The 14484-nt window shown below is 41.9% G+C and overlaps 1 protein-coding gene across 7 annotated transcripts in view; it reads right to left on the bottom strand.

The window, feature by feature from the left end:
• FOXN3 (forkhead box N3) overlaps positions 1-14484 on the bottom strand; it is a 125366-nt gene that overhangs the window by 21685 nt on the left and 89197 nt on the right. For all 7 annotated transcript variants that reach the window (XM_072116689.1, XM_072116695.1, XM_072116696.1 and 4 more), the window contains exon 4: positions 5325-5389. In XM_072116689.1, the coding sequence (XP_071972790.1) occupies positions 5325-5389 (65 nt within the window). The remainder of the gene's footprint in view (positions 1-5324; positions 5390-14484) is intronic.

The following is a 14484-nucleotide window of genomic DNA, read 5'->3' as shown; positions in this document are numbered from 1 at the left end:
ACCGCTTCTACTCTTGCTAGCAGCACAACGCTGATCGCTTCTGACAAGAGGTATTTGTAATAGCGGCTCCGTGAACGCTGTACAGTCATCTATTGTACAGGGAAGGAAGGGAAGGGGGGCGCCCCTATTGTGAGAGGCTAACAAATAACCCTTCTACATTCATGACCTCCTTTCCTCTCTACTAATGGAAAGCAAATTCCAGCCACGTTAGCAAAGTTTTGGGCCCAACCCATTGGTTTTATAAAATTATGTATACAAATATATATGCGTTCAGTAAAAAAAATGAGAAAAAGAAACTATTTAGTCATTTTTTACACAAAATTGATGAAAATCCCAGAGGAAATAACCTTAAAGGGGTAAATGTATTGATAATATATCCTTAGCATAGAACAGATCAATAGGGATATAAATCAGGAATCAGACAGCTCCATTCTCTGTGCAGTGGTCAGACAACGTTACTGCAGCTCAGCTCCTACTTATTTGTAATTGAGCCTGTTCCTGTTAAATTCTGTTTTATCAGCTTCTGAGAGCAGCTGTGGTGGTGCTGGGTGCTGAACACCAATCTGAAATTTATGGGAATATTCTATGGATATGCTCAATATTTTTAGTGGGAAACCTCCTCTAAGGACTGTATGTAATTGAGCCTGAGGGGTTCCAGGCTCCATAGGTGTTAAGGGAGCGTGGAGCCCCTCAGGTTCATTTGCATACAGTATTTTATCCTGGGGGTAGATGTACTTTAAGCAAAGCATTTTAACATTAAAAGGGAACCTGTCACCACATTTTCACATAAGCAGCTAATGACAGGTTCCTATACAGCCCTATTAATGGACACCCTTCTTTTAGCTAAAAATTGTTTCCGTTAGATCCCCATAAATCAATTTTCTCTTATATGACCCAGAGGGGTCTAGTCTTGCTCAGCCTACTCCGTTGTTGGATAAAAAAAAATTGCGCAGCAGCCAGTGTATTTTCCCCCTATTATAATGGAATAGCAACAGAAGGCAACCCGCCATACATGGAAGTCAATAGGGAAGGGAAGGTGAATGCAGACCTTCAGTTCACCTTTTGTTCTTAGTTTCCTTTACCCTCTCCTAAAATGGTGAATGTAATGGACACCCCAATCACAGATGTGTCACTTAGATAAAGAAGTCACTGAGGGTGGCGTCAAATGTACCGCTTTGATTGCATTTAGACCCATCAATAGAGAACCTCTTTGCATTCAGCAGTATATTAGCACACTATCTCCCATCACCAGGCCAAGCTCCCAATATTTTCTCAAACCTCGTCATGGCTTGATGTTTATGGATTCAGTTTCTAAACGGAGTCAAAGAGGTACATGTGACCGCACCCTTACGAAAGATGATTGATGACCTCACACGAACTAATATGCAAGTCATGCTGGTTGTCACCCAGCTTTCGCAAAAAGCCTGTCCATCTGATTTTCTATTTAGCGACCTGACGGAAGTCAATGCAAAGTTAGTATTTTTGTGGGGACCCTGTTATAGAGTAAGAATTTAAAAGGATATGAGCTGCAGGAACAGTCATTGCTGATGTATTTAAAATTGTATTAGTGATCATGTATCGGAGGCCTCTGCGGGGACCCGTCTCATTCCCAGCGCTAGCCCACTTAACGTGTGGTGTGATCGATAGAGCACCAGGCTGAGGGATAACGCGGTGCGTATCATCTGCAGCCGCTGTCAGGAGGAATACGACAAGATAAACCCTGACGTGCCATCATACTCGCTATAAATAGACGCCTTCCCAAGGTCAGTGCCAGTTATTGGATAAATAGCCAGAGTCGGATGTACTGACAGCAAGAAAACAATCAGCGAGATCAGAAACCCCTCAATGATATGACAAATCCTGACTGCAGCGTAATTCCTTTAATCTGGCATCCAGGGGAGAATGGATACACTGAATTAAAAGTGGTGGTGGTTAGGTTCTGATACTTCACATTAAACACAAGCGAGAACTCAAAATATTCTGGAACCACTATATGATCCGATATAGAGATAGTCACTTCTATGGAGAATCCCCACCCCCCCTTTAATTAAACAGATCAAATACAGAATGAACCCACATCAGCCTAGTCCACATCAATCCCCACACAGCCCAGTCCTGCAAGGACAATCCTTGTGACTCTGGGTACTGGTGTTGATGGATATTTGCTGGGTCGACAGTGGTTTGTGGGGGAAGGGGCAGTAATTGTACCTGCATAACCAGCGGTAGGTGCTGCTACAGCAACATCTTTCAACAGCTGAGCCAGGACAGAGGCAACAGAAACCGGTTTGGCTCCTGCATGTCCAGGCACGAGACAAGCACATCTGGGAAAGTCAGAATTGTTCACCCCTTAACTCAATATAGGTCACATAACATTGAAGACAAAGCAAGTATGCGGGACATGTAGAAAATCAGATACCACTAACTATAGGAAAATATGGACACAAACTTACATGGGAGCATAGGATTGATCACTTGCCTTTGAGGACACAGGCTATTTCCTAGCTTTCCCTGTTACCTTGTAAAATGGAAAAATTATTTCTGGTCTCATCTTTATTACATATATGATCTAGCAGAAACCACCAAGCTGTTCGAGACACTGACAGGACAGAGAAATGGCTAAATAAAGGACCTGGCCAAGGAAAGGCTCCAGCACTCCTTGCTGGGAGCTAATGACAAATGTGGCGATTTTCAGTGCTCTGTCCGCCCGGCAGCTGTGAGATCATTACTTTTAAATAAGTGAATTAAAAACACGAGCAGGAACGTTTCATCCGAGCGATAACTGGCAAGGAATTTGGCCTTGTGTCAACTATTTCAGGACAAGTGAAAATAAAGAGGCTGAAATTGGTTGGCACAGCGCTCACTTCACTGCCAGACTCTCAGGATTTTTTTCTCCTCTAAAAAAAGGTTCCTTTCACGTGGATGTAAATAGCGGAAGATCAAGCGTTCGCTGACCTTGCAGCCAATGATAAGTAACAAAACGCCACCCTGATCCCAGACTTGACAAACAGCACAAAGGCAGGAGTTAATCTTTGCTCTGGTGAAGGTTCACAGATCACTAAAGTAGTAGGATGGCAATCATTACTGATGTAAATACTTTTGTGTAAAAACTACAAAAGTGCTTAAGGAATGATACCTTTATTGGCCAACCAGAAAATTTATATTTGGTGCAAGCTTTCAGGGCACACAGGCCCCTTCTTCAGGCATGGATACAAATGAAGCACAGAGAAAAACACAACAAAAGTATTTACATCAGATTTTTTATTTTTCCTGGCTAACACGGTACATCAACAATTTTTTCAACATAAGTGATCACACAACGCAGTGGTGGTCTGTAACAATGAAAACACATAGCACTGCATAGGAGCGGTGTACGCAGAAAAATGCTTCGAGTAAGGTGTTAAAATACACGCTAAAAAAAAAGTCCTATCTGACCCCTTAGTAAAGGCTCCAAACAAATGAATCACAATTTTCTATCTACTACTTGGAAAGTGGTGTACAGAGTATAATTAATTAAATATTGCAGTGTAACAATAGTTGATGCTGAGCAATCAGATCATCCGTTTTTGTAGTCCTAGGGTCATCCTCAGATATTTCCTAATTGTCACCTCTCTGAGCTACTTCCTTGAAAGTGCATGAAATTCTGACTAAGATGGCATCCAAGAATGCCCATTATTTTTTCATGCAATGACTAGAATGGGCGCTTTTTGCAAATCCCCATCCATGTGTCCGAGTTCTTTCCCACTGCTGGCAGAGGCAGATTTGGACAGCACTCGGACAAGAAAATCGCTTGTGTGCAAGTGACATAATTTGGAGAATTTAGAAGGATTTGCCAACCAAATTCCGCCATAGAAAGGCAGATCACACCCGCTGGGATATTACATGCTTAACAATGTGTCCCTGCAAATGATAAGCTGCTGCCAGAGAAGTCTGAGAAGTGACGGCAGCAGCTTACACCCCTCTCCCAACTGAGAACACATGCACGCTCAGCAGTGTTTGCTGAAGTTGTGAGTACCAACCGCTAACATTATATATAGGGGGAGATTTATCAGAAATGTCTGAGGTAAAACTGTTCCTGCTGCCCATGGGAACCAATCAGACCTCAGCTTACTTTATAAACAGGTGTGGGAAAATGAAAGCTGACCTATGATTGGCTGCCATGGGCAACTAGAGCAGTCCTGCTCTCAGACACTTCTGATGAATCCTCTCCAATGATCTTTAGATGGCCAGGACAAAAATACCCTGAATGCTGGGCTCTTTGTTCGTGTGCAGCAGTAAGGGTTAAGGCGAGTGCATCAGATTACAGATAATGGCGGTCTACACACCTAGCATTTATACAGCAGCATGCTTTCACCCTGTAATTTGCAGCCACACCTCACCGTTGCTACAGCGACCAAACTGCGCCACTAAACTTTAGTCTGTTTAGTTAGGAGGTGGCGGTGGGACGCTCCAGGCTTATAACTCACCACAGAGAGACAGAAACTTTTGGTCTCCTATTTCTTTGTTATACTGCCTACGGAGACACACAACTGCACAAACATCCCAGACTACCATGGCATCGACCTCATGGAGAAGTGCACAGGAAAGGAGTAGCGATTTCTAATCCCTTTAACTCCGTCAACTTCTAACATTGAGGACTAGACCCTAAAAAGGTCCTGCAAGTTGGCAGCACATCCAGGTGTACAACCCCCAAAATAAACAATATACAACAAGGTGACTCCAGCATCCTGGTGATGTCATAGATAAAGCGCTCTGCCTGTTACAACATGTGGATCTGCGGGAGCCAAACCTCATTATTCATTTTACAGTCTCCATAAAAAGTAAATAACCTTAATCTTTATGCAAATTAAGACAACATGACACTGCCGCGCCTTAGCCCCGGCTATGTGAAAGAGGATTTCAGGTCGCATTACGCCACAATGAAGGGTCATACAGTGTAACAATGTACCTCCATGGCAATTAAGTGTAAGGCCACGGGAACTGTTCCAATCACAAAATTGTCCGTAATGTATATTGTCCATCACCCAGTGATTTCCAGACTATTTGTTCAGTTCTACTCCAAATTCATTGTAGTTTTTATTACACAAAACAAAAAACTCAAGTTTTGGAAATTCAGAAACTTTATCTACAAAAGACTGGGGTGTCCCCATAAACACTTGATCCCAGTTACAAATTATATTAATTGAAAGATGTGGGTAAGTGAAGTCACAAAGGAAACAAACAAAAAATACTCAATCTAGAGAAAACACAACAATATTAAATAAAGAAGAAGGAAATGTGCCATGACACCAGTAGTGTGCTCCGTTCCTGAAGTGCAAGGGGCTTACCTTGAAGTAAAGCTCCATTTTTCTTGAAGAAGTTGCTTCCGGGCCACAGAGGTGGGACTGATGTGCTGCAAAAGAAGAAGAAAAACTATTTGTCAGCTCTGCGCTGGTTACTCTGCAACACTTTTGATAAATCTCACCCACTTTATCTTGGCAGGTTAATGTATAGTAACCAAAGGAAATGGAAAACTCCCAGATGGAGTCCAAAAGAGAACAATGATCTGGATTCATCATCCTGATGTAGTGATACGATTAGATGCATTTTTACACATGATGAGTCCCAAACTTGCAAATAAATTTTTGTGATTAAATTATCCATACATTTTATTGCACTGGCTGTGAATTAACAGTTATAGTGACCGTTAACTAGCATTAAGTAGATCCCATTAAAATTAATCCAACCACTAGAAAGTTTGTTGTAGTATATTTGTCCCATGGAGTTTTTTCAATTTCCCCATCTCATGTATGACAATATATCTAGTAGCATAGAGGAAAGGGAGTAACTCAGGCTGTGCAACCCCAAGTCAGGCCAAACATGTGCATCTTGAAAGTGGCAACATATGTTCGTACTAATGATGATAAATAATTTAAAAGTTACTTATAACATGTTAGTGCTTTGGTCAAAACCCATATGTGTTTGGTGATTCATTTTCATTGATGTGTTTGCAGTGCATTATAAAATGCAATGCAAGCACATTATGTGAACTTGGGCATGTGTATTTCAAGTAGGGAGAAAACTCACTGTTGTATTGATAGCCTTAAAGAAGACCGGTCAGGACGATTTGGGACACTAAACCACCGGACCAGTGTTTTAGTGTCCCAAATTGTCCTTTAACAAGTTCTTATGTGGGCACAAATTTAAAAAAAAAAAAAAAAAAAAACTTGCCTTTATACACTGAGCAATGAAGCCGGGGTGAAGTACTCCGGCTTCATTGAAGAACTTGGTTTAATGTCCCAAATTGCTCTGACATGTCCTCTTTAAAAGGAATCTACAATAAAAATCAAGCAAACCAGGGACACTTAAGATCCAGGCACTGTGACTGTAGTAATCTTCTTACATTTGTTATCCATGGCTTCCTTCTAAAATCAACTTTTACAATTCTGCTTATGAGCCTGTAGGGTTCTGGGAGTGTTCAGAGCCCCTCCGTGCTGCAGATTCACAGGCTGTTACAATATGCAGGAGCACTTACAGCCTCCCACTGTGTGAGATTACATCATGCAGAAGTACGAGAAAAGTTCAGAGGTAGCAGGGGGAGAGTGAAACAGTGTAACAGCCTGTGAAGCCACAGAGAACCAATATCTTGTTATTAGCATAATTTTTTAAGTTGATTTTAAAAAGGAATAAGGCCATGAATAACTTGTGTAAGAAGAAGGCCATGAATAACAAGTATATGAATAAGTGTCCCTGGTTTATCATGATGGATTTTGATGGTAGAGTTAATTTAATGGTCATGACCCAGCTTTCTCGGGATATTTCTTATATTTTTTAAAAAAAGTTTCGTTTCCAATAAAAGCTCTCTGAACATTTAGAAAATTGTATAAAACAGACAAAGGGTTTACTCTTTTTAATTGTATAAAAGACTCCAAGAAATTATCCCCAAGCTCCGTCACCAGGCTATGGATGTTAAGATTTTTCCACCCAACTTCTCATTAAAAAAAACAAACAAGAAAACCACATTCCTGATTGGAAACCGGATATTGATCATGGGGACCCATTAGGCTGATCACATCATTCATCTATAAGCACAGGGATTTACACACTTGCACAAGTCTGGGCGCACAATCATTTGGGACATTGCAACCACTCATTATGGATGTTACGACCCCAAGAGAGGGGGAAATGGAAAGTCACAATGGTTTCCTGGCCACAGGGCCCCTCCTCAACACACTTCAGCAGAATAGATTAGTGACCCAAGACTCAAGAGTCCATGACACTCATTCATGTCATGTCTCCAGCAGACAAAGGGAATCTCGAGCCACACAAAGATGTTCAACACCGAGTCCACATCAGGCAGTGACACCACCACAATTTAGCCATACTTTGACATGAAAAGAACAAAGACAACAAATAACTCCACAAATCACTAATTGATTGTATATATTCTTATCATTTGCTTTGGCTTCTTCATTAGAATTCCGTTCAGATTATCAGTGGTCTTATTCGAGGGGACGTCTGGTTGACTTTATGGGAGGGTTGGATGCTTCCGCTAAGTATACGTTAAGCAAGGATTATCACACTGCACATTTTTTATAGTGTTTAAATCAGTTGAGGTAAATTACATAAAGTATTGTTTGGCATATTTATACATATATTGACGACTTCAGCATTTTCCCCGTTCATAAACTCCACAATTGTTACTTTTGTAATCTTAAATCTGTGACAAATTCCCAAATCTTGCAGATGAGAGCAGAAGTGTGGAAATTGTGATGTTTTCTCACACCCTGTGTAAATACACACACAAAACAGGCGCTGTATATTGAATGGAATTGGCGCCATATGACAACGCAAACTCCATCTTCCCCCGGCTTGGAGCAGTTTATGTTTATAGAGGTCTTGCCTCTCGATGTGGTTTCCACAGCTCTACCCTAATGAGACCATTTAACTAAACGACGTGATTAAAGAGGCCGTCTCGTTAAGAGAGACAAATGGAACTCAGCAAACTTTGTCTCTGTGGTCGGCTCTAGACCTATAAAAAAGGGGTCGTATTGTAAGGAGGGCGAGTTGGCGTGAGGTCTGATTATTAGCTGCACTTTATGGTACGTCTCCGAAGGATGTGACGGTGGCAGAGATATGGAAACAACAGGCAAAAGAAATAAAACATCAACTACAAAGGTTTATAAGAGGCAGCAAATGGGATTTAAGAGCTTTTTATTTAAACTATCCAAAACATTTGATACGGTCTCACTGTACGAGGAATTTTTTTTTAAAAATCAGGATGCCCGTCTCTTTATCACTCACCAGATATAGACATTCCTGAGAACCATTTTTATTTTTATCCAAAAGAAAGAGAAGGAAGTGGTCAGCCACAAAACGTGAAGAGGCTGTGAAGGTTGAATCTGGTTACAACACCAGTGAACCTGGGATCATGAACTTCCTTATATCCGACTGGTCAGAGCGCGCTTTGTTTCCAAACAATGAACGTAATGAGGTGAAGCTGCCAGATACAGGACTAATGGGTTCAATAAAAGGGAGAAACACGTTTCGCAGACAATGTTTCAAGGACCTAAAATTGAGCTCAGTAGATCATTGTGCCCAGTGCCAGTAACCAGGGAGCGGTGTTTATACTGGAGCTGCCAGACTCCTGGTCGGTCGGGGGCAGGAGAGCGAAAAGCTTTGCAACACGACATTCACTGCGATTGTCAAAACAAGAGAAGCAGCGTCTGCAGCGGCAAATATTACAATTATCTTGTTGCTAAGCAACAGTCAACATTGCGGATTGCGAGAGTCTGGATCGCTGCAGGCCATCTACGTCCTGGAAAGACGCTTGTTTCAAGGTGAAAGTTAGCAATTTATCATGTGACTAAAAGGGAATGACCAGGCACAGACACCGGTAAACAGATATTGGCAAGTTGAAAGGAAAAACAAATGGCAAGCTGCAGAACCAATTCACCGCATCACACTGTCAAACATATATTCCAGAAATCCTACACAACACACAAGGTGTATTGATCAGTCCACCAAAGATTAGACTAGATACAACAACATACTTATTATCTTATAGCAGTATGTATACATGGTAGAGGTATATAAACTAGAAGGTATAAACAGTCTACTATAGAGTCAGTGGAATACAGATCACCCACATGCAAAAAGGTTAACCAACAGTGATGGAAGGACCAGTCCTATACAGAAAAGACTATATACAGCATAGTACAGGAGTATGTGCAGCCACCTTATAATAGTATATATACATGGCAGTAATATATAGAACAGCCTCAGAAGGTATACAAAAGTGCACACAAAGTCTGGCGTATACAGACTGCTTATATACACAGCTGTCTATATACAGTATACACACATAGTGCTTTAAGGACCAGTCCAATACAGATAAGACTTTATAAAGCACACATTTTACAGTAGTATGTGCAGCCATATCAAAATAGTATATCCAGTCTCAGAAGGTATATAAAGAGCACACAAAGTTGCTGCTGTGGCGCGGGTAGGCGGACAATCCGACGGATTTGGACTGAAAGCGGGAATTAACGTTTAAATTGCGTCATAAGACATACACTTACATACACCAGGAAGAAGAAGGTGAACTCTGGCGGAACGGAGAAGGGAAGCGACACATGCCGGAAAACAGGCGCACGATCTTAGGGAATCACGCCGGAGTCCATGATCGTCAGACAACGCACAGCAGGAATCGCAACACGACTGGGTAAGTAAATGTGCCTGCTTAAAGAGTCCTCGCCCACACCCTGGAATTTTGCACTGCCAATCACTAAGTGATAGAAGCTAAAACAGCAATACAGTAAAATTGTGAAGTAAAGGGTTAAAAATTCATCACTAGGGGCTTGAAATTTGAGAATTTTCTTTCACTGGAAAACCCCTTTAAGCCCTTGTATTTACAAAAAAAGTTTTTTTTAAAAATTATGAGCCTCAGGCTCATTTACATCATTTTTAAAACTTTTTTTCCCCAAGGGCTTAAAAGGCTCAAAGAAGAGTGCATCCTGCCAAAGGGGGCACACACCAGCATGTAAGTGTGCTTGGTCTACAGTCCTTTATCCTGGTGTGCTCTCCACATAATGAGCACACAGATTAACCTTTGACTTCAGTAAATGAATATTTAGAAGTCCATTCCTTATTAAAAACTCTGCACAAATCTTTCCCACTTTTTACTGTTAGCCAACAGCTAAGGGGCTCAAAATTTTCAACGATCTTATGCGGGGTAGTGGGAGATAGAGGGCCAGAAGTGTCCCGTGAGCTGTACAATGGTCAGGTTTGGTCTACATATGCAGTTCTCTACATACAGTATACACAAATAGAGGTGTATAAGGATCACTGCAATACAGATAACTTTATAAAGCAAACACACTACAGTAGTATGTGAATCTATCTCATAATAGTAGACCGTATATACATGACACAGGAGTATAGAGACCAGTCTCACAAGGTATATAGAATGTGCTATATGGACTGGCCACATACAAAGTTGTCTATATACAGTATACACAGAGTGCTCTATGGCACCACCTCATAACAGTCTATATATAGTGCATATTAACCTTGGGAAAATTAAAAGCTATGGAAAACTAATCATATCAGGATGAAGAAACCTTTACTAGGATCCCCTCCTGAAGCTGGCCTACCAACCCTTGTACTGCTTCAGACCTGAAGGAATTCATGGTTGGGAGAAAGGCTGCGCAGGGTTGCAGGCCTTGTGCACCCACTTACAGTTCAGACAATGGACGCTCTGTTATCCACGGGGCCCAGGGTATGAGAACAGATTCACTGCACTTATAATACCGCCATTATTACAAATATAAACAGTGAACTAGGGGAAGGAACAAAAATTAGTATATACAGAGAGAGAAAGTGGATCCTAGCTGTGTATCACACATGACTTGGATATGGCAGCCAAGGTATAGATCTAAGATGAGTATTTGGCACCACTTATTCACACAGTGACATAAAATGACTGACATAAATTGTGTATTCTGCAGCGTAGGCCTCGATCCTCCTCGCAGAGTTGCTCCATTGCTGTAGGCGCCTCTGTCATACACATGGTTCAGATTACCTTACAATGCTGGTATGCATCTCTATGGAAACTGGCGACTCTGAAATATGAGGGGGGCAGATATTCCCCCCTCCTTCCCCCAGCAGCATGAAGTCTAAGGAACCATTTATGAGCTCAGTAAATAGGAGCTGTCTCCTCTTGCTTCATTAACCTCATCAGTGCCAGGCAGAAAGCCTCTTCACCCCTAGCGCCTGATGGATAACCACCAAGGGGTGACTCACTGCTCACGATTCACATACACAAGAAGAAGTTTTATCATAAGGCCCTGGACAATGCTTCAATCATCTTTCTGCTCAGGCTGAGTTTTCAGTGGTCAGTGCTCATATTCCCACAAGCCAGCAAGGAGCAGGACTAAATCCACCTATACAGCAAATAGAGAGTGAATTATACACTGACTTCATATATACATAGTTCAGAATTGTCCAGGCCTCGTACGTTATCCCCTCCTGCTGGGCCGAATACTATGGAGAAAGCTGCAGCTGTTTCCATTATTGATTAAGTTGGATAACAGGTTCAGTTTCTTATCCGCCACATTGAATATTGTACGTCTCAATGAATACTGAGAAAACTACTGAAGAGATTCACTCAGCTGTCAGATCTATCTAATGGAAGAACCACTGTGCTCAATAATCATCAACAGACCATTTACCAATCCATCAGCAGCGAGACACTAGGGAGGGTTCACATTACTTGTACATACACACAGGACGAGTCCCTACATCCCCCAAATATCAGTTGTAGCCTTCACCACTCTGGATACAGGCTTGTTTTTGTACATATATTCTCCATGAAATAATTCTAGAGCATCTTTTCTAAAAACTGTGAGTGTTGCTAATCTGTAATCATATCTGACCAGACCACGTGACAATATATTCACACATATCCCATAGGAATGGGAGTAAGAGATTAAAGTTTCCAAGAATTAGGACCCATATCTATCAGGCATTTATGCATTTCCAAAATTCCCATGTCATTCCTTGTTCACCAGATCAAAAGTCTATGGTAATACATTCTTGTGTTCCTTTTGTGATCTTTTGGCCTTTATTAGACATTTTTTGTATCTGCCTGCCTTAACCTGTTGCCTATACTTTGACTATCCCCAAGCTCTGCATGCCCGGACCTTGGTTTGCACACTGACCCCTTGTTCCACGCTCTGTGTATGGTCTGTGGCATATGCCAACTGAGACTACATTGAGAGGTTACTGCCTCATGTCCTCATCACAAGGTCCAGACTACTAGTACTACTAGTAAAAGGGTGAAAACCTAATAGTCAAGTGGATTGAGCCCACTAGGGGTTAGCCCAAAGCAAAACCGACCTGGTGGCACATTGGTCCTACCACCTGCTATCTATTACAGTCATTAATCCAGACTTATAAGTTATAATATTACCTGATAGATCAATGAATTTAATGCATTATTTCCTGGAAGGAAGAGTTACAATAAAGTTTTCCCATGCATCCCCTGAACCAATGATCTGTGCTGAGCTTAAAACCTGAATCCCTGCCATCCCCAGGCAGAGGTCAGTTCTCAGGCAGCCGCTTGAAGAAATCCGCAGGACATTGATCCGCACTTCAATCTCCAAACTGGATTGTTTCACTTACTCGAGTAAAATCGCTGCATTATGAGCGGAACAAAAGCAAGGAGCCGTCTAATGCCATAATCTCATTTCAAATCCTTTCGCCCGGTGCCCGTCCTTTTAGCCCTGAAATTGCAATCCTCTTTCGGTAATCACAGTGCTAATTGATGCCAGCAAAGTGGTGTTTCAGAGTGCAGACTTCTTGGTTGCTCCACAGTGGCAGATTTCATAGTTGCTGGAGATGAAGCTATGCGAGGGTCGAGGATTACAATCAACACAATGGATATAGAAATTATAAAATAGCAATTCAGTAAATAAAGGCATATATATAACAATTCAATGAATTGGCTAAAATCACAATCAAGCCAAATGCATGCAGGACAAATCTGAAATGCAGAGGCGCTACCGATTGTTCTAGTGAGTTCTGGATCCATCTACATCTCCAGCTCCAGAATATAGGCTGCAGGTCGAAAATACAGATTGCCATAAACCGCACCTACCGGTATGTTCTGGAACTACTGTGTTCAATTCTTAGGGCTCATTGATGTGTGTGCAAAAAATAGCTGCTACAACAAGTGTATATCATCCACACGAGGGGCACCACATCTTTTACAAACACAACATTCTGTTTTTCCGAATTTTTCGGTGAAAAATAGATTCTTTGGAGAATAAACAACTGGAACGACCGTTACGCCTAAATGTTAATAATATTAAGCACATCCTTACCTGTCTTCACATGTATGATATCTGTTGTAATAACCACTTCTGGCTCCCATTTCTTGGACATTACTTTTTCCCATACCCCAAATTTGTTCCCTACTAACATCTTATAACACTTTCCAATTTTATCGTTAAAACTAAATATTTTTTTTTATGTACGCCACAACAATCGATTCACCTTTTAGATTTTTCTGTCCCCAGTTTACTCTTGTACTGTACAATTTTTGTGCTGAAAATTCCCCAGTCGGCTTATACACGAAAATATATATTATATATATATATACATATACATACATATATACATATACATACATATATACATATACATACACGGTGGCTGAGTGAGTAGCACTTCTGCCTTGCAGCACTGGGGTCCTGGGTTCGAATCCCACCCAGGTCAACATCTGCAAAGAGTTTGTATGTTCTCTCCGTGTTTGCGTGGGTTTCCTCCGGGTACTCCGGTTTCCACCCACACTTCAAAACATACTGTTAGGTTGTTTAGATTGTGAGCCCCATGGGGAGAGGGACCAATTTGATATGCTTGTGCAGCGCTGCGTAATCTGTGTGCGCTATATAAATAAAGAATTATTATTATATACATATATACATATACATACACATACATATATACATATATAATATATATATATGAAACAAAAACAGAGTGATAACTACTCTGACGCCCCGGGCAGGTCCTCTGCATGTGCGCCGCTGCTGACATCATACTTTGTCCTCAAAGCTGCACAGAGTTTGCCACATCAGTCCCTGTCCCCAATGGGGCTCACAGTGTAATCAGCCTACCAAACACAGAGAGAACATACAAACTCTTTGCAGAAGGTAAGAAGAGGACCTGCCCGGGACATCGGAATGGGGAGTATTCAGTTTATTTTTTTTATGTGCTGGGCATACTGGGGGCTGGCAGGCTATATACCGGAGGGAGCGGGCGGGCAGGCAGGCTATATACCGGAGGGAGCGGGCGGGCTGGCAGGCTATATACCGGAGGGGGCGGGCGGGCTGGCAGGCTATATACCGCAGGGGGCGGGCGGGCAGGCTGGCTATATACCGCAGGGGGCGGGCGGGCAGGCTGGCTATATACCGCAGGGGGCGGGCGGGCAGGCTGGCTATATAC

The sequence above is a fragment of the Engystomops pustulosus genome, chromosome 7, assembly GCF_040894005.1.
Source record: "Engystomops pustulosus chromosome 7, aEngPut4.maternal, whole genome shotgun sequence".
Lineage (NCBI taxonomy): Eukaryota > Metazoa > Chordata > Amphibia > Anura > Leptodactylidae > Engystomops > Engystomops pustulosus.
The sequence above is the reverse complement of the archived record's forward strand: the minus strand, read 5'-3'. Positions and strand labels throughout refer to the sequence as shown.